This window comes from Chlamydotis macqueenii, chromosome 14 (genome assembly GCF_036417535.1).
Source record: "Chlamydotis macqueenii isolate bChlMac1 chromosome 14, bChlMac1.mat, whole genome shotgun sequence".
NCBI lineage: Eukaryota > Metazoa > Chordata > Aves > Otidiformes > Otididae > Chlamydotis > Chlamydotis macqueenii.
In genome coordinates, this window is record NC_141569.1 from 11,405,305 (window position 1) to 11,424,769 (window position 19,465).

Consider the following 19,465-nt stretch of genomic DNA (forward strand, 5'->3'; position numbering starts at 1 on the left):
CACTGTCCTGGGTCCCTTTGCCCCTGTTCCCGGGGGAACCTGCAGGGTCTGGATGCTCGGGAAGCTCTGGGGTCCCCCTGGACACGCAGCCTGCTCTGAGGTCCCCATCTCACCCCACACCTGGGTCTGGGAGCCCCCAGAGAAGGGGCTACAGGAAGCCAGCCTGGGACACTTCTCTCCACCAGGAAACCCCTCCAGGGTTGGTCCAGAATCCTCCCAGTCCCGGGAAGGCTGCCCCGGGACAACCCCCCAGACACTCCTTGGGCTTGGGGATATCCCGGCAGCCCCCCAGAGCTGGCCCAGGCCGAACCCCCCGAGGCTAGTGCTGGAAACCCCTCTGCAAACAGCCCCTAGGCTGTCCCGAGACTCCCACACAACTCCCGAAGGGCTGACCCGGGACATCTTCCCCAGCACCCCCTCGGGCCGGCGTTGAGGTGCGCTGCCACTCGGAGCATTACGGCCGGAGCGCCCCACTGCGCGGTTTGGCGGCGCCGCTCTTGGGCGCAGTACGGCGCGGCAGGCGGGGAGGGGTGGGGAGAGCGGACGCGCCCATCGGCGGGCGCGCGGGGGGGGTGGGGGGCGGTGCGGTGCGGCCGGTTCCACCGGGACGGCGGGCGCGGGGGCGCCATGAGGCGGGGCTGAGGCCGGGCCGAGGCCGGAGCGGGAGCGGCAGCGGGACGGACACGGAGCCCGGCGGGCCCGGCCGCCGCGCCATGCGAGCGGGCTGAGCGGCGGGCAGGGCCGGGGCAGGCACCGAGCGGCCCGCGAGCTCCCGGGGCGCGCCTCCGGTAGGTGCGGGGCGCGGCGGCGGCGGCGGGCCTGGGCTGCGCGGGGCAGGGCCGGGCCGGGCCGGGCCGGTGCAGCGGGAAAAGGCGGCGGACAGGGCCCGGGGCTTGGGGAGGGCAGGCCCCGGTGCGCCGGGGGAAGGAGGGAGGTAGGGCCGGTGCAGGGGGATGGGGAAGGCTGGCCCCGGTGCAGCGCGGAGGGCGGGAGGCAGAGCCCGAGCAGGGCGCAGGCAGGGCCCGGTGCGAGGGGCGCGGATGCGCGGGCCAGCGAGGCCCGGTGCGGCGGGCAGAGGAGCGAGCGGGGCCCGCTGCGCGGCGGCTTAGAGGGGGCGGGGGCCTGGCGCAGCGGGGCCGGGACCGAGCGCAGGGCCCGGTGCGCGGGGGTGGTGGCTGCCTGGGCCAGCGGGGCTCGGGGGAGGTGGCCGCGAAGGGCAGCAGGGCCCGGTACACCGGCAGCCGAACGCCGGCGGGAGGAGCCCCCGGTTCTCGGGGAGCCCCTCGGGAAGTGGGGGAGGGCGGGCCCCGTTCTCGGGGGTCTCCCGCGTCCCGGGCTGGGCGTGAGGCGGTGGCTCCTGCCGAGGCTGGGTCTGGGCTCGCTGGATGCCCTGGGGATGCCCCGTCCGCCGCTGCTGGAGCCCCGGGCCCTGCTGCCCGACCCGGGGTCGGTAAGCGGGGCCCAGCTCGGGGTGAGCCCCCGGCGCGTGAGAGGGGATAGGAGGGGAAGTGGCGAAACTCTTCAGAAAGTTGTAAATGGGGAAGAGGTGGGAAATAAATAAGCCCCGAATGACGGGGCGGTGGGACAGGCCATGGCACCGACCCTGCGGTGCGTGTGCTGGCAGGGCAGGCTGCGTACGGGGCCCACGGCGGCCCTGTCCCGCACGGGACATGTGGGACTAGGCCATGGGCAGCTGGGGTGTGCTCCTGGGCTTGCTTTCCCGGGCAGGAATTGATCCCCGTGGGCAGCCTGCGGCCAGGTGGGTGCTGTCCCTCCGTGCAGGGACATCCCCTCTTCGCACAAGCATGGCTCGGTTTTGTGCTGGCGTCTTGGCCGCAAGCTCTGCACCAGCCCCGTGCTCCGGCACAGCCAGCTGCGTGTGTCTGCAGAGTTTGTCCCCGTGCTTGCCTCCTCGCTGTCCTGTGTCACCACCTCGCTCGGTCCCTCTGTCACCTGCACCCATTTCTGCTGTGCTGCCAGCTCCGACTGCCCAGGACCCCGAGCTGCCCCGTGCGCAGGGCACGGCCTGGGGCAGGCAGGTTGGTCCCGGAGGCCGGGAGCCCCGGGAGGAGAGGCGGGCGCCGGCCTCGCCGGCTGTCGGAGCGGAGCGGGCTGCGTCTGATGTCACTGCGGTGCATGGTGGGTAATTATGCACGTTGCAAAGAAAATAATAAGGCCGGCTCCATAGCGGTGTCTAAAAATACTGCTAATGCGGAGTGCCTGCCGGGTGCCTTTGTTTGTCACCTTTGGGTGTTTGCTTTGAGGCTGGCTGGGTGGCAGGAGCCACGCTCTGCGGTGTCACGCCCCTCGGGCGGTGGGTTTGGTTTAGCAGGTGAACTGTGGCCCTTCCACTCCCCTCCACGCCCCTCCGCTCGGGCAGCGGTGCCAGCGGAGCCGGGGCAGGTGTTGGTGTGGGAGGTGAGGTGGGAGTTGCCAGGGTGTGTTTGGGAGGCTCTGGTGTCGCCCCCCCCGAACACAGCTGTGCAAGGAGTTGCAGTGGAGTGGTGGGGCTTTGTGTCCCCCCCGCCAGCCTTGCTTGGAGCCAGGTGCTTTGACCGGTGGCTATTCCTGTGTCCCAGCGACCTGCCCTACCCTTGGGCAGGTGCTGGCCTGCCCGCTGGCGCGTTGGTGGAGATCAGGGTTCAGGCCCAGGCAGTGTGGTCTGGCCGTTGCTGGCATTGTGTGGCCGGGGCAGAGCTGGCTGGGGTGGGGGCTGCCACCGCGGTGTGTCCTGGCACTGGCAGGATGGGGACCGTGGCGTCTTGCTGTGTTCTACCTGAGCAGAGGCGAGAGGGAGGGATACATGTCTGGAGCAGAGGGAAATGGTGTGGTGGGTGCTGGGTGGCACCTGGGCGCTGGCCCTGGGGCCAGGGCTGCCCGGGGTGCTGGTCTCGGCTCCATGGGTGGGCAGGTGCTCTGCCTGTCTGCTCTTGCTGCTGCTGTGGTCCCTCCATCTGCTGCCAGGAGCCAGTAGCTCCCCGCTGCAGCGGAGGGAGAGGCTTGCAGGGGTGGCAAGAGCCATCTGGAGCCCTGGCTGCTCCGCCACTGGCCTGGCACGCTGGCGGGGGGGAAGGCAGTGTGAGGCAGGGTGGCAGCGCAGGGCGGGGAAGGGCAGGAAGCAGTGAGCCTGTGCGCCTGGGTCTCCACGATGAGCCTGTTCCGCTTCGTGCACAGGGAGGTTAGAGCGGTGGCTGCTCTTGGCTTCCAGTTGATGCTAGTGGAGGCCTCTGACTCCAGCCTTTGCCAGGAGAGCGGAGCCTCATCTCTCTTCACCCTGGAGTCAGTGGAGAGGCATCACCCCACCTTGCCTTTGGGGTCTTGGCTGCATTTTTGGGGCCCCGTGCTGGGCTCTCCCCTCCCTGGAAGAGGAGCATCGCTGCTGCCTCTGCTCTTGCCAGGTGCTAAGTCTGACCTCTGAAGCCGCACATGGCAGTGACGTTCCCCTGAGTGGTGAAACACGCCGTCCCTACCTGCCGTGCCGTGTGGCTCCCCTTTGGTGAGCGAGGAACAAAGAACGCGGAGAGACTTTGCGAATCCCCATTGATTTGCACCCTGGAAGCTGCCTGCTGCGTGTTTGTGTCTGCCTGGCTGGGACCGGGGCTCTGCAAGGGGAATTGATCAAGCTGTAAAACCCAGAGCCAGCTAATGAAATAGGGACTATAGATTTTTATTTTAAATGGAAGAGAGTTTAGGGGAGATTTAATTATCCCTGTTTTATGGACCTGTTAGAGGAATGAAATAACAGCCAGCAGGTAGGGACTGGGCTTCGGCTCGCAGCGCTTCCAGGTGTGTGCAGAGCCGGCCACCCCAGGGCAACAGCAGGGAGTGAAGTCGCTCGGAGCAGACCAGGACGGGGTGAAGTTCTGCTTGTCCTGCCAGGTGTCCCTGCTTCCCCGGTGGGAATATCTGTGCTGCAATAGCAGCACCCTGGGGGGGTGGGCTCCCAGGCCAAACTGGAGCTGGTGTAAGAAAAGCTCTCCTTGTCCCTGGGGCTTGGTGCGGGCCTGTCCTTGCGCTGGTGGACACTGGAGAGTTCGGGAGCCCCGTGCTGGCTGGGCTGTTTCCCCCCCAGGTGTCGTTTCCCCTGGGGCTGTGGGCACTGAGCTCTCGCTGAAGCCTGTGTACCTGCGCGGAGCGTGTGGGGTTTGTAAATGAGAGCTGCAGAGCGCTGGGATTTGCTGGGCTTAGCCGTGTGTCGGACACAAGCTGTAACGCTGTCACTACAGCCACTCCTACCGTGTGCATCCACTTCGCCGTCACGTGAGGCTGGCTGCGGGGCACGGCTGGGGAGGTGGTGGCTGGGCAGCCAGTGGTGAGCGGCACGCTGCTGGTTTTTGTCAGAAAAGTGTGGATGCTTTTGGATGCTTTTGGTTTTTCATCTCGGAATCAAGGAGCTTGTCCATGGCATTTTCCTGCCATCCCTTTTCTGCCTGCTCGGGGCGAGCTGGAGAAACATGGTTTGTCACCTGCTCTGTCTAGATGAATGGTTGGCCAAGGGATTTGTGTACCCACCAGGCAGGTGCAGCACAGAGAGTGCCAGTTTGATGTGTCAGAGGCTGATAAAATGTCCAAGGAAGCTGTTGGTGCTGGGGAGCCCTCCCAGAGGCCCTGTGACATTGGTCCGGCAGGAACCTGGGAGAGCCAGGCCCTGAGCCCTGCGGTCACTGAGCTGCGCGAGGATGTTGTGTGGCTCCCCAGGACAGGTCAGTCCTGGCAAGCAGCAGCGTGGAGCCGTGCTGTTGGCTTGCAAGGGTGCTTGGAGAAGCCAGCTTGCCAACTCCCTGGGCAGCAGAGCCACTCGAGGGTGCTTGTCCTTTCCTTTACCCTTGCACCTGCAAGTCCTCAGCCTCTCGGAGCAGGAGCCACGTCCTGGAGGGCATGAGCAGCCCGTGGGGGCCTGTGTCCAGTGTAGGATGTCTGGGTTTTCTGGAGTAAGGAGGTTTGGGAGGGCTCCCCGCTTTGCTGCGTGCATGGCAGAAGGCAAGGCGAGCCGTGTCCCCAGCAAGCAGCGCTTGTGACAGGCCTTGGAAGTATTATTTGGCAGGTGGTGACCAAGGGCTCCTGCACCTCTTGCTGTCACCCCCAGGGAGGGAGAGCCCCTGCTCTGGTCCTTCCTCCTCCGGGCCTGGCAGCGCTGAGCCGTGGTCGCTCCGGCAGGTTGTCTTTTCCCTGCTGTGCTGGTGGGGCTCCCTGAGTGTGTTTGCATTTTGAGTCAAGTGTCTTGAGTTGCTTTTCTCTCCGTGCCTGTGCTTTGGGAAAGTGGCGAACAATAAAAATCCGCCGGCGAGAGCTGTAGCAGAGGTCAGCCAGCTCCTGTGCCCCAGGCTGCTCTGTTGTCACCGCACAGTCGCGCTTTGTGCACAGGGGCTGTCAGCTTGGAAGTCATGTTTGTGCTCTTAAAACCATCCCCAGGCACTGGTGTGGGGTTCTCTGGGAGTGATGTACTGGGGAGGTATTGCAGCACGCCTCCTTCGCACTTCCGGCAGTGGTCACTTCAGTGCATCTTGTAAGCAGCCTCCTGGCAAATTTTAAGTCAAGGACAAAAGAGGGTAAATGCTTGCTAAAAATTATGAATTTCTCTGAGCTCCTTTCTGAAGATGATCGTTGCAGGTTGTCAGTGTCCCTGCAGGCTTCTTAAAATGCAAAACAAAGCACCCAACCCAACTTCCTGACCGTCACTGGTGCTTTCAAGAGACGCTTCGTTTTGCTGAGCGGTAACGAAATTGCTCTTTGCTGTCCGCCAGCTTCTGGCTCTGCCCGTATCCTTTCGCTGGAGCCACGACGCCAGACGCTGCCGCTCTGCCTCCTGCGCGCCAGTGGCAGAAGGGCAGCGGGGAGGGGAGGCGGAGGGGTCCAGCCTGAGCCCAGCCGGCGGAGCAGTGGGGAAGGTGTCTGGAGCTCAGCCCCTCCTGCCCTCGGCCGCTCGCTTGGCAGACGCTGTTAACACCGTCCGCAGCAGCTAGAGAACGGGCTGGACATAGAAGGATGCTTGTGGAGAGGTGGCAGGTGAGCTGAGGATTCCCAGGGACGCTGTGTGGGGCTGAATCCCTGCTCCTTGGCCTGGCTCTGCCCAGGGAGAGATTGGGTCTGTTTTAGGAAAGAACTGTTGGAAAGGAGAACTAAAAGGTGAAGGGCAGAGTACGGCATCCTGAACCACGGTGTCACAGGGTAGGAAGGAAGGGGAGGACCAGGAAGGCTCCCCAAGCAGCAGTCTGAGGACGGACGTGGTGGTGTTCGCTCCTCTCCCCCCACCCACGTGCAGCTGAGTAGTGGAACCGGCTGCTGCAGGATGCCAGGACAGACAGAGGTGAGCGTGGTTCAACGTGCTTCTGTCTGGGGGAGAAGAGCTGACCCAGGAGAGCGGGGGACGTGACCCATTACTTGATGCTGCTGAGCTACAGAGGTGCCCGAGCTGGACCCATCTGCTGCACCAGCGGCCTCCTGGTCGTGCTGTTCAGGTCGTGCAGGTGTTTGTAGGGCAATGAAGGAAGGTGGAGATACCTCTGCAGATTATTTACCCTGTCCTGAGGAAATGAAGGCTTGTGCAAGCTTACTGTTTATTTGTGAGTCTTCTCCTCTCCCCTTTGAACTCGCTGGATGGTGTCAGTTGTGGTAGGTGTCAGATGTGGTAGCTGTCTGAAAGGTCTCAGCTTGCTACAGGCTCTGGCTTGTGGGAAGGAAGATGCCGCTAGTTCTCCCTCCGCAGTGCAGCTCAGCCTTGCTATTAGACATCAGAGAGTCCACGTGGGAGAGATCGACAGGAAACCAGGCGTTATCAGTTCCGCTGCCTGAGCAGCTACTCGCTCCTCATGTCAGCATCCTCCACGTGTGTGTGGCTGGAGGCGTTTGACGGGAGTGCTGTCAGTCCGGGGGTGTGAGTGGGTGGTGTGTGATCGCGGCAGAGGCGTCCTGCCTCCGCTGCCAGCGAACTCGGCTCCACCGGGAGCGGGGAGGGACCTGCTTCTCACCCCCCCTCCCCATTTCCCCAGCAAAGAACCGCTTCACTCTGTGGTTGCTGCTGATGTTGGGGTGTCCCACGTCCCCTCGTGCTTGTGTCAGGCCTTGAGTAGGGTGGGGACACTCCTGCTGTCCCCCCCTGCAGCCTGGGAGCTTCTGGGTGCGTGGTGTTGGTTTCTTCCCACTTGTTTTCCAGGCCCTGGGGAGGGGAGAGAAGGATCTGGGGCTTCTTCCTCGACTTGGGGGAGAGGCTGGGGAGGGCGTGGAGGCGAGCCATTGGCATGCTGGCCGTTGGGGAAAGGACGGGGCAGAGCGTCCCTCCCGCGGGAGAGGTGCTCGCACCACTCGAATCACCCGGGCTAATCCTGTGACAGACCTGACCTATATATGGGGCAGGGGAGGCGGCACGTCTGCGGCAGCAGATGGTGCCCTGAAGAGCCTGGGCTCGGCGAGGCTTCGGTTCTGCTGGCCCCTGGCTCGCACGACGGAGAGGACTGGCTGCGGAGCAGCCGGGTTCAGCCCGAGCAGCTCCCGCAGGTGGAGAGCTTTCTGAGGCTGCTGCCTGGCACAGGGGGTCCCGCTCCCCTGGGGTGTCACAGGTCTCGGTGGCTGGTCTGGGGACGCCTTGTCCTGGCCCAGAAGCACCAGCCAGTGCTGCTGGCCTTGCTCCTAGGATCAGAGGGGCATCACCCGGGCTCCTTACCTGGCTCTTCCAGGCAGAGCTCCCGGCCCTGGGGCACCATGGTGTTGGGGACTGTGTGCATGGCCGCATTCCTGGGATAGCGTGGGGCAAGCGTGGCCTGAGCCGCTTCCACGCGCTCTGGACGTGTGGTGTCCTGTCTTTGCAGGAGCTGGTTGGGCAGGCTTGGCACGGCGTGGCTGAACCCTGCTCTGCCGCAGGAACCGTCCAACCCGGCTGGGCAGGGAGCGCGAGCAGCGCCTCAGCGGTGAGCCGTGCTCCATCGATGGCTTCTCCTGAGGACATCGATAGCTGCTGGCCGCGGGGGAGCTGGTGCCGCTGGAGCGGGCTGGGAGGGAGCGTCTGCACAGATATCCACCGTCTGTGGCCTGTGCCGGTGCTCTGCCCGGGATCAGGCCGTGTCCCCGCAGCCTTGTAGAGGCGCGGTGCTGCCTCTGCCCACAAACGGTGGCGAGGTCAAAGTGCAGGGTGGTGCTTTCCTCCTCCTCCCTCTAGTCCCCAGCTCTCGAAGCAAAGAGGCTGCGGTGGAGCAGACCCCGAGGGTGATTTTTCGGGTCCAGGCTGACGATTCAGTCCTTTGGCTTTCTCCTGGGGCGCTTGTCTGAGTGCGTGGGTCTGCCCCTGCTGTGGGTCTGCCCCGTGTCCTGTGCTGTGTTCCTGTTCCGCGTGTGTCCCCTGCCGTGGGGACAGAAGCGGTTGGCTGTGGTGGTGGCGTCAGTAGTGGCAGAGGGAGCTTGCCCCAGGGTGCTCCGTGTCCCAGGGGATCCGCAAAGCTGGTGCGGGTCCTCGTGTGCACTTGGATTCGGGGTGAGGAGGTGGGAGCTGGTGAATGGGCCTTGAGGGGGGCCCGGAGGGGGCTCAGATGGGGCCAAACTGAATGCAGCTGCTCATCACGATGAGCCTACTGCGTTGTTAAATCACTGCCGCCGATCTGAGGTTTTCCTTAAAAGGGGTGATGTTACAAATTAATTATCTCCCTTTTGGTTGCTAGCACTTTAAAGCCCGGCTGTCAGGGGAGGGCTGGTTTAGAGGCATTACATCAGGGCTGCCGGCTGGCTCGCTCGCCTACCTGGGAATTTCTAAGTGCGCGTCGTAACCCGGGGAAGTTTGGCTGGGATGCAGCGTCTGGCTTTTGGCAAAGCCGCCGCCACGGGCCGTCCCGCGCACGGGGGTTCGGGTGAGCGCTGCTGCCGGGGGCACGCTCGGCTGGCCTGCGGAGATGCTGCGAGGCGCGCCTGCTCCTTGTTGAACCGACGGGAAGAGAGGCTTCCCTGAAGCAAAAGGGGCTTTCCTGGTGCCTGGAATTTCGAATTGGGAAGCGATGCCCTGTGCCGCGCTGAGCGGGAGGGGAGCAGCTCCTCCGCCCTCCCGGCCCAGGGCAGGAGGGCCCCGGGGGGCCCAGCTCCTGCCCTCACCTTCCCCGCTTTCCCCGGGTTTTCCGCCGGGAGCGCCCGGGCACACGGTGCTGCTGGCCCCAGGGCCCGCCGGGCTCACGGTGCCACCTCGGCCTGGCCCCCCCCCGGTGCCGTGGTGCCCGTCCCGGTGGGGTGAGGCGGCGCGGCCGGTACCGGGCCCCTCGGGGAGGGGGGGATGTCGGGGTCGGGCCGATGCGCCCCCAGGCCCCGTTGCTAGGGCCCCCCCTCCTTGGAGACTGTTGCTAGGACACCGCCCCCTCGGGCGGGAGATGGGGGGGGGGGGGGGGGGGGGGGCCCCGGCGCTGCCCCGCGTGGCGGCCCGGCCCGACGCCTCCAAGATGGCTGCGGAGCGTGACACGCCTGGTCACGTGGACCGCGCGCGCGCACCGCGCCGCCCCCCCTCCCGCCAGCCGCGCGCGCCCCCGGGGCCTCCCGAGTGTTGTGACTCGGTCCGGTGCGTCCCGCCGCCGGTTCTTAAAGGGGCAGGCACCCCTCCACCCCGCGCAGCCCCACCCCCTTCCCCTCCGGCCCGGCGGCGGCTGCTGCTGCTGCCCCGGCCCGCCGCGGCGGCTCCGCCGCCCCGCGCCGCGGAAAACAAAGAAGCACCGGAAACAGCGGCGGCGGGGAGGGGGCCGGCCCGGCGGGGGGCGGGAGGCGGAAGGGAGGGAGGGAGGGCCGGCCGGCGGCGGGCGGGTGGGGGGGGGGGGCAGGCCCGGGCCCGGCGTCGGCGAACAAAGAGCGGCGGGAGGGGGCGGGGGCGCCGCAGCGGCACCGGAGCGGCGGCCCAGGCCATCGGTGCAGGTAGGTGCGGGCGGGGGAGGGGAGGGGGGGTGGGAGCAGAGCCGGGGCTGGGGGCCGCCCCCGGGACCCCCGGCAGCACCTGCCCCGGGCGGCGGCGGCGGGGCCCGGCGGCCGCCTTTGTTATTGCTTTTGTTTGGCGCCGAGCACATGGCCCCGGAGCGGCCGCTCTTAAAGCCACAGCTCCGCGCCCGCCACCGGCGGGGCTCCGCTGCTGCGGCGGGGGGACACGGGCTGCCGGCCGGGCGGGTGCGGGCCGGGCCGTCCCGGGGTTGGGGGGGTGTCCCGGTGGGGTGCTGTGCCGCTCGCCCCGCCGTCCCGGAGATCCCTCCCCGGGGGGCCGGGCTCGGGTTTGGGGTCAGGGTCAGCGAGGAACCCGGGGTGCCAGGACGGAGCCGGCGACGGGTGGCATCGACGGGGAGGCAGGACCCGCGGGGAGGCGACGGCGGGGCGGGCGGCTCCCCCCGGCAGCCCCGGAGCCCGAGCATATGGCACCGGCCCTTAGCGCTGGCGCGCCGCTAACTTTGTTCTCGGCGGGGCCCGGGAGCCGCCTCGCCCCCCACACCCCGCCCCACCGAGGGGCTGCGGGGCTCGGGGTCCTCTTCGCTTCGGGGCTGCCGTGACCTCCGCGGGATCACGGTGACTCTGCCCGGGGTGGCCGCTGGCTCCGGAGCGCGCTTGGGGTGCAGGAGAGCGGGTGCCTTCGTGGGGTGCTGGTTGTGGCAGGATGAGGGACCAGCACCCCCCCGCCAGCCCCGTGCCTCTCGGCTCTCCGGGACGTCCCGCCTTCCGTCCTGGGGCGCTGGGAACCTGGGCAGCCCCTCGTGCTCCGGGGGTCCCAAACCGGTGAGCCCCTGCATGGCTTTAGCGTCCCCCGTCCCAGAGCCCGTTGCTGCGGTGTCCGGTCTGGAAGGTGCCCGCCGGCTTTCACCGGGCCTTTGTACCATGCGTGGCCTGAGAGCGAGGATGTGGAACTGGAAGCAGTAACGCCTCGGGACTGGACTGGGGAGCGGGGTAAAACCTGGCTACCCCTGCAGCCCGGCCCCCAGCCCGCTGGTGGGGCACCCGGCACCCAGGGCAGTGGCTGGAGGACACCCATGGGGCAAATCCCCGTCCTTGAGCACGGCCCCCTCCCCGGCGGCAGCTGCAGACAGGCTCCTGGGGGCTCTGCCTGTGGCTTTTGTTTTTTTTTTTTTTTTCCTTTTTTTCCCCAAAACAGAGAGAGACATTTGCTTTCAGCTTCTGAAATGGCATGGTAGATGGGGTGAGGTTAAGAAGAGACCTGTGTGTGGCACAGGGCTCGCCCCGGTGACTTCCCACCATGGTTGGTGATGCCTGTCACCCAGGCTTGACATTGCAGCCTCCTCCTGAGCCAAGCAGTGCTCCCCAAAGCTTGGGGTGCCCTTCCTGGCCTTTGTGTGCCTCTGCGGTGGGCATCGAGGAGGATGAGGGGGTAGGGCTGAAGAAGAAGCTGCTTTGGGAGGGCACACCACCAGCCTGTGGGCAAGCTGCATTTAGGGACTCGGGCTGCTGGGGCAAAGGGAGGCTGGCAGAGGGATCTTCTGGGCAGTGAGGAGGGTGCCCTCTGGGGAAGAGGGGGACATGGAGCTGGGGGAGAGCCCTCTCAGAGCCAGGTGAACCAGAGCCTGCGGAAGAGCAGCCCCGCACCCGGACATCTCCTCTGTGCGGTGCCGGGCTTGGCTGTGGCTGGGGGGCCGGGCTGTGCAGCAGGAGAGGACAGGGACACCAGCCAGGCTGGGTGCGGGAGGGGAGATGGGCAGGGCCGTGTTCCCACTGACCCCCTGCCTGTGGGGGCGGACAGGGGAGCAGAGCTGCCCGCCTGGCTTCAGCCGCAGCCCATACCTGTCCCCACCCCCGTGGGGACGCGCGGTTGTGCCCTGTATGCAGCAGGGAGCTGAGGTGCGCAGACTGAGCCAGAGCAGGGCTGTGAGACCCGCTGTCCCCTGCCAGCGGCCCGTGCCTGTCACTGGGGCGGCAGCCTCGGTCCAGAGTGCGATGTGTGGGAACCCAGCAAGAGAGAGCAGCCCCTAGAGCAGCCCTGGAGCCCACCTTGGCCAAGGACACGCTGGAAACCCCCCCATGCCGCAGTCCCAGCTCCCTGTCAGGGCCCTTCGCCGCTTGCTTTTTCTCTGTGCCAAAAAGAAGCGCTTCTCTCTCATTTGGTGTCTGTGTCTTGCATGGGGGGGTGGCTGTGGCCGCAGAGTGGAGGGACAGTAAGTGGGTAATGGTGGGGGGGTGGGAGGAGGCTCTTCCTAGGTCCCCCCAGGGCTGTATCCAGTCCTAGGAGATGGAGTGGGTGCAGGTCTACGTTCTGGGAGCTGCCAGAGCTCTGATCACCAGTATTAGTGTCCCCGCGGGAAGGGAGCAGCAGGCTCAGCTGTATGGGGACGGTGGCACTGGGGTGGCTGAGAGTTACTTGTGCCGTGTGAGTGGCGTGGGCATGGGAAGGGTGGCCCAATTCCTGTCGTGGAGGGGGCACAGGCAGGAGCCAGATGGGCTGCAACACCCCCCCGGCACGTCTATGGGCGTAGCGGCTGCCCCGGGCTCACTCTGTGCCTCTCATCCCTCCCCTCTCCCAAAGCAGGCGCTGGGGGATCGGACTGGGGCAGCGCTGCCCAGGCGTGGGGCACAGGGAGGATTTGGGGCTCCTGCAGCCCTGCGCCACCCTGGGGGTGGGGGTGCCGTGACCCGCTGTCCTTCTAGCAGGATCCAAGTTGCTGGTGTGTCGCCCTGCCTGGAGCCTGAGGTCCCGCGTGCCCATCCGCCTCCCGACGTCACCAATGCGACCATGGGAACTGACAGTGAATAGGCGGCCACCCTCTGTCCCTTTTAACCAGCGCCGTTTCTCGGGGGGACCCTGCAGCAGCCCCGACCACCTCCGGCGAAGGTACGGGGCGCAGGGCAGCGGGGAGCCCCGTCACCCACAGCGCGTGGGGAGCGCGGGGCCAGTTCCGTGGTCCTGCTGGGGCACAAGCCGCGGGCTCCCGGGGGGGAGATTGCAGCAGGGAAGCACATCCACCTGACCCGGCTGCTGGGTCCCCGGGGAGCAGGGGTCCCTTTTGTGCTGAGGACACGAGGGGAAAGCACGTGCAGGGTGAGCAGAGGAGCCGGTTGTGGAGGAGCCTGGCGTGCCGTGATGCCACGAGCATCCTGCCCTGGGAGCTGGGCTGGCACTGACCCGCCTGCGGCCATCCTGCCCGGGGCTGTGGTGCCCCTGGCCCGGGGGTCACTCCTGCTCTGTTTCTCTCCCGCCGTGGCCCCGCAGCCCCCCTGCCAGGCGTCAGTGGGGACGACGCGACCGACCTCTGGCAACCCTGCTGGGCCAGGATGAGCCCCAGCTGCAGCCTGCCTTCCCCCCGCAGCCGCACGTCCCTGTAGATGAGCCTCGCGCCTACGCTCTCCCCAGCACGCCGCCACGAATGCTTCACCCAGCCTCTCACCCGCCCCACCAGAACCCATTCATGGTGGATCTGCATGACCAGGTAGGTGCTGCAGCCCTCAGCCCCGCATCCTGTGGTGGCTCCCTGGGTCCCCTCTGGCCACTTGCTGCTGGGAGCAGCCAGCCCTGAGGCTGCCAGGCTCCCAGCCCTTAAACACTGGGGTCCCTCTGCCAGACTGAGTGTGCCCAGGGTGGTCCCTGCTCCTGGGGGCTGGGGACAGTCCCCTCGTGGGGTTGTTCATGTCACAACTGCCAAACACCGTCATTGGAGGCTGTGCCAGCCTGTCTTGTGGGGAGCAAAGAGAGGTCCAAAGCCCCCCACAAACCCAGCCCGCACTCCTCTTCCGGCCGTGCCGCTGAAACGGAGGTGCCGGGCGGTTGTGTCCCAGCGCTGGGTGCTCAGCGCCCTGCTGCCACCCTGCCAGGACAGGGCTGTACGCTGACTGCCCTCCACGTCTTGTCCCCAGGTGCACCAGGGACCTGTCCCTCTCTCCTACACGGTTACCACCGTCACGACGCAAGGCTTCCCCATCCACGCCGGCCAGCACATCCCTGGGTGCAGCACCCAGCAGCTCCCAGCATGCTCAGTGATGTTCAGTGGACAGCACTACCCGCTCTGCTGCCTCCCGCCCCCGGTGAGTCGTGACGGGGGACACCCACGGGGGACGCCTGGGGACAGACTGGGCCGCGGGTGGTCAGAAGCCACCTGGGTACCTGAGCCCACCAGAGCGCAAGGGCCGGGGCGAGGGTTTCTGGGGGCACTGGGGCTGTTGGAGGCCCAGGGGAGGGGGGAGGGGTGCAGGAATGCCCACGGTGGGTGTCTGACCCCCGTTTTTCTCTCTCTGCCCCGCAGCTGATCCAGGCATGCGCCATGCAACAGCTCCCCGTCTCCTACCAGACGTTTCCCCCCATCATCTCCAGCGACCATTACATCCTGCACCCCCCGCCGCCGCCAGTGCCCCCCCACCAGCCGCCCCACATGGCCCCTCTGGGGCAGTTTGTACCTCTCCAAGCCCAGCACCCGCGCATGGTGAGTTGGGGCAGGGGTGCAGCTGGGCCCAACAAAGACCACCTTGAAGACTTGTCTCTCTGCAGCCCCTCTGGGTCTGGGCTGGGCGTGGTGGGTGGGATGCCCAGAGTGTCTCTGTCCTGCTAGTGCCTGGGTGATGTAATTTGGGAACCTGCTCCCAGCCTAATTTTTCCCCCCCCAGCCTCTGCAGAGGATAGACAATGACGTGGACCTGCGAGGGGAGCAGCACCCCATCGCGGGCTTCACATACCCCCCGTCCCACCACGCTCCCACGCTGTCCCCCTCCGTACCGCTGCATTACCTCCCCCACGACCCACTGCACCAAGAACTGCCATTCGGCGTGGTGAGTCCCCGTCTCGCGGAGGGCTGGGGGGACGCCGTGGGGCTGGCACGGCTCTGAGCGCCCCGTCTCTCCCTGCAGCCATACCCCCACATGATGCCCCGGCGGCTCAACACCCAGCGGTACCGGCTGCAGCAGGCGCTGCCCCCACCGCCGCCCCCTCCGCCGCCCCCTCCGTACTACCCGAGCTTCCTGCCCTATTTCCTGTGAGTACTTGCGTGGGGATACGGTGGGAACGCGTGGGGCAGGGGTGGCACCGTGGATGGGGCCCAGCGGCGTGGCATTGGCACAGGTGGCTCTGCCCCCCTGGGGATGCCAGGTTGGGGTTTGCAGCCCCACACCAACCGCCCTGTCCTTCCGCCCCCCCAGCTCTATGCTTCCCGTGTCGCCGACGGCCGTGGGGCCCACGATCAGCCTGGACCTGGACGTGGATGACGTGGAGATGGAGAATTACGAGGTGCGCTGCCTCTGCTTCCCCAGAGGGGGATGGGGCAGGGGTGCTGGGGGTGATTTTGGGATCGCTCTGCCGGGGCGGGGAGAGCCCGGAGGGGTGCTGTGCAGGGACGTGAGCCGAGCTGAGCCGATCTCTGCGTCTCCCTCCAGGCGCTGCTGAACCTGGCTGAGCGGCTGGGGGAGGCCAAGCCACGGGGACTCACCAAAGCAGACATCGAGCACCTCCCGTCCTACCGCTTCAACCCTGAGAGCCACCAGTCCGAGCAGACCCTGTAAGCGAGTCTGGGGTGCGGGCGAGGGGCACGGTGGTGCCTGGGGGGGAACCAGGGGCCAAACTGGGGCCACGCTGATGGCTGCTTCTGTCAGGTGCGTCGTGTGCTTCAGCGACTTCGAGGCCCGGCAGCTTCTCCGCGTCCTGCCCTGCAACCACGAGTTCCACGCCAAGTGTGTTGACAAATGGTTAAAGGTACTGCCTGTGCCTGTGCCCACCGTGGGGAGTGGGGTGGCTTCCTGGGGTGCTGTTGGCATAGGGTGCTGCCTTTTGGGTGGCCTCGGTGCCGTGCAACACAGGATGCGCTGGGAGCAGGGGCCAGGCGCCGTCCTGGGAATGAGGCGTACAACAGCCAGCCCTGGGCGATGGGGTTTGAGGGGGTCTGGGTGTAACTGGTGTGGTGCAGTGCCCGTTCACTCGCCCCCGTCTCTTCTTGCCCACAGGCAAACCGCACGTGCCCCATATGCCGGGCGGACGCGTCGGAGGTGCAGCGGGAGGCGGACTGAGGCTGGCGGGCGCTGTGCCGCACAATTCGCTAGAGGACGAGGACGCCGGGCCAGGGGCAGGGGCCGCTTCCCGCTGCCAGGGCCTGACCCTGCGCTTACCCCTCCTCCCCAAAGCCTCTCCTCGGATGTGGTGAGCATTGAGCAGTCCGGGCTCCCGGCCAGCCCTCCTCCTCCCCGCCGGGGCACGGACTTGGCCGCACGCCTGCCCGCTGCGCTCCCAGGGCCCCGAATCGTGTTGTGCTGGAGGCGGGAGGCGCATGGCTGTGCCCTCCGCGCTCCAAAGACGCTGTTGTTGCTCCCATCACTTTCCAGGTCTTTGTACTCTCCTAGGGAATTAGTGTTAGTTCCCTTGTCACTATTTTTTTTTCGTGGTAGGGTTTGGGTTTTTTTTTCCCCCCATTCCTTTCCTTTTCCGTTGTGTTTTTGGTTTTGTGGCCGTTTGACCCAGCGGCACGCAGGCGGCTCCTCCCCTCGGCGTTGCTTGCAGAGGATGTGGGGAGGAAAGAGGAGGGAGCCCCGGGGTTTGATGCCGGCGGCACCCCGAGCCGAAGCGCCGGGCCGGCCCCGGGGGCAGCCGGAGGAGGTGGCCAGCGGAGCGCGGCCAAGGTGGGACACCAGCAACCCCGCGGCGTGGCTGGGGCAGAAGCGGCTCCGTCCCTGCTCCCGCACGCAGCCTGGCATGGCCCCTCTCCCACCTCGGCTGCCCCAGGGAACCCCGGAGGGTTATGGCTGCTTGGGGTCTTTCCCCGCTGGGAGGACGGTGCTGGCACGGCCCCGGCCCCTCTCCGTGTTCGTTCCCCCGTGCTGAGCCAGCGCAGCCCCCGGGGCCGGGCCGTGTGGTTTCCTGTGAGGCAGCCAGACCTGAGGGGCGACCCCAGCCCCGTCCCCATGGCCATGGGCGTGCAGTGGCCCCGGTGTGCCGCCCGCCTCCCGCTGTTGTTTCTCTGTCCCGCTGCCATAAATCAAAATAGCCCCGCACCCCCGTCCTGCTGGCTGGACGGCGCGGCCGTGGGCCTCCGGCCGGGGGGTGGCAGGGCTGCGGTGGGTGCCCCCCGGCCCCTGAGTAGGGGATTTTTATCCATAACCTCGTGGTGTATTTTCAGTGCTACCCCCCGGCCCTGTCCCGGACGGTGCGGGGGGAGCTGTGAGCAGCCCACCCGCTGCCGTGTGTTCCCCGTCGGCGCGGGGCCGGGGGGGAAGAAGCTGCCACCACGCCCGACTCCAGCAATCCCGCGTGGCCCAAGTTGTTTTGCATGATTAATTAGCGAGGAGGGTGACGGGAGGCGGCGGTGCTGGGGGGGAGAGGGCCGCCCTCCCCTCGCGCGGCGCGTGTTGCTGACGCCTGGGAGCCTCCGAGCGGACGCCAGCCCTATGTAAATGTTCACAAATATGCATGCATGTCTGACCAGCTTGGAACGTGGTCTTGGCTACGTCTAGCCGGCTGTGGGGTGAGGGGGGTGGGGAGAGGGGTTTTTGTGCTCAGCTGATACTGCCATGCACTGTACTGCACATGTCCGCAACGCCACAGCAGGACCGTGAGACTTTCAGGGCCGTCCCCGCGGGGGCCTGTGCCCCTCCGGGCGGGAGGCGCCGGCCGGGGAGGGGGGTTTGGGGGGGGGGGGGGCGCCCGCGGTGGCGGCGTGTGCAAGGGGATGGGGTGGGAGGGGTGGGGGGAGCCGCTCCCCGCGGGGCGGGGGGCAGGTGGCGGGGCTGGCCCCCGGCGGTGGCCCAGGCTGCCGTGCTGGGGCCGGGTGCGAGGCCAGGGGCCGCGCCCGGCAGGTGGGTGGGCGGGACGGCGCTGCCCGCTGCCGCGCCGTAGGCTGGGGAAGGGTGGTGCCCATCACCGGGGCGCTGAGGTAGGCCCACTCCCGCACCGCCGTCGCCACACGTTACCCTCCGTGCGAAACGTCGAGGCCCAGGGCCCCGGCCCGGCGCCACCCGCTCTGCCGTGCTGCGGGCGCTGGCACCGCTGGGCTCGGTGCCCCTTGGGCAGGACCCCGGCCCCCTCCCCGTCCCTCGCTCAGTGACAGATAACCAAAGGAGTCCCCGTGCCGCGCGGCGGCCTCGCGCCCCCGGAGACACCCCCCCCACCCCCGCCCCCTCCCCTCCCGCCCTCACGGTGCCCAGGGAGCCAGGAAAGCCTTACGGTCCTTTGACGGCGACTCGAAAGCTCACAGCTCGTGTGCTGCAGAATTTATTCCAATGAGCAGCTAAAAGTATCATTTAAAAAAAAAATAACAAAAAAAAAATTACAAAAAAAATACTAAAAAACAATTATTTAGGGTGTTTGTGATTGCTGACTGCGCTGTAGATACCACTGTTTACCAATGATTTCCTGTGGTGGGATAGTGGACTGTTTACTGTTCTATTATACCAGTCCCCGGGCCCTCCGGTGGGGCCCCCGCGGCTCCCCGGAAGGTGCTAGGACGTGTGTTCTGTGTTAGAAAGTTTTTATATATATATATATATATATAAATATATATATATAATTTTTTTTGCTCTGTTACTTGCACATTTTACAGTTACCTCATTTTTCCCATGTATGTATTTGAAAAAAGGCTAATATATAGAAAAAAAGGTTCTTAAAGCTCTAAAAGTGTTTGTTTTTTTCCATTCCATTGGAATCATATTGGTTTTGTAGCATTTAACATAACTAGTATGTTGTATTATATATATGTGTATTATACTGATTGAAATTTTTAACAGATTTGTACTTTTTTTAAAATGAAAGTTGCTAGTTCTGCTTGACCAAGTAGTGCAATCATTATTTTTTTTAATGTTGTGGCTGATTTTGAGAGGGATATTCACTAATAAATGTATGATGTATACCAAGGCGCTGTGCCCCGGCTCTTGTCTCCGTGTGGGCAGGGGCTCGAGAGGCCCGGGGTGCCCATGCGTGGCCCCAGGGGGGTCCCCAGGCCGTCACAGAGCCAGTGGGGGGAGGGTGCAGCAGCTGTGAGAGCCCCAGAGAGGGGACACCAGGAGAGCCCAAGGGTGGAAGCAAGAGCAGCTGGGTTCTCTGCCCCAGAGGGGTCTGCGATCCTGCAGCACCACAGACCCCATTCCTCCCACCCAGAGATCCTTCATGGCTCACACGCGGATGGAAAGTGCTCCTTGGGTGCCATCCCGGGACAGCATGTGCTCCTGGACAGCTCCAGGGGGCAACTTCCACCTCTCCTTCAGCCCAGCTGTGCCCAGCCAGAGGAGCAATCCCTGCACACGCCTGGCTGGGTGGGAAACCAGCCCCCAGGGAACCTCAGCTGAGCAGCATGAACACATGTACCTGCCTTACATGACAGGGCAGGAGCTCTGGCTCCCCAACACTAAGCTCCAGAAGGCTCCATGGCCAGCAAGGGAACAGATTTTCCTCTGAGAGGAAGATGAGGGATCTCTCCCTGTTGAGAAAACCTTGCCAAGGCCCTGAAGCCAAGGACAGGAGGCTGGTTTCCTAACAGCATGCAGGAGGTGGAAGGAGCTCCCTGCTCCCCCTGTGCTTTGTGCAGGTGAGCATGGTTACCTGTCCAAAACCAGTGAC

General features: G+C 65.7%; 1 protein-coding gene across 4 annotated transcripts; it reads left to right on the forward strand.

Annotated features, from left to right (window-relative positions):
• Window positions 1-654: 654 nt before the first annotated feature.
• RNF44 (ring finger protein 44) lies at window positions 655-17,336 on the forward strand. Of its 4 annotated transcripts, none has more exons than XM_086759100.1 (11): window positions 655-788; window positions 12,598-12,778; window positions 13,157-13,373; window positions 13,798-13,965; window positions 14,184-14,360; window positions 14,542-14,703; window positions 14,782-14,906; window positions 15,070-15,157; window positions 15,304-15,425; window positions 15,520-15,619; window positions 15,868-17,336. In XM_086759100.1, the coding sequence occupies exons 2-11, from the start codon at window positions 12,672-12,674 to the stop codon at window positions 15,928-15,930; spliced, it is 1,329 nt and encodes a 442-aa protein (XP_086615226.1). In that variant the 5' UTR covers window positions 655-788; window positions 12,598-12,671; the 3' UTR covers window positions 15,931-17,336. The 4 variants fall into 4 exon arrangements, with proteins under 4 accessions (XP_086615226.1, XP_086615225.1, XP_086615223.1 ...); XM_086759097.1 differs by lacking the exon at window positions 655-788 and adding an exon at window positions 9,806-9,873; XM_086759099.1 differs by lacking the exon at window positions 12,598-12,778 and having other exon boundaries at window positions 761-788; window positions 13,254-13,373.
• The last annotated feature ends 2,129 nt before the right edge of the window (window positions 17,337-19,465 follow it).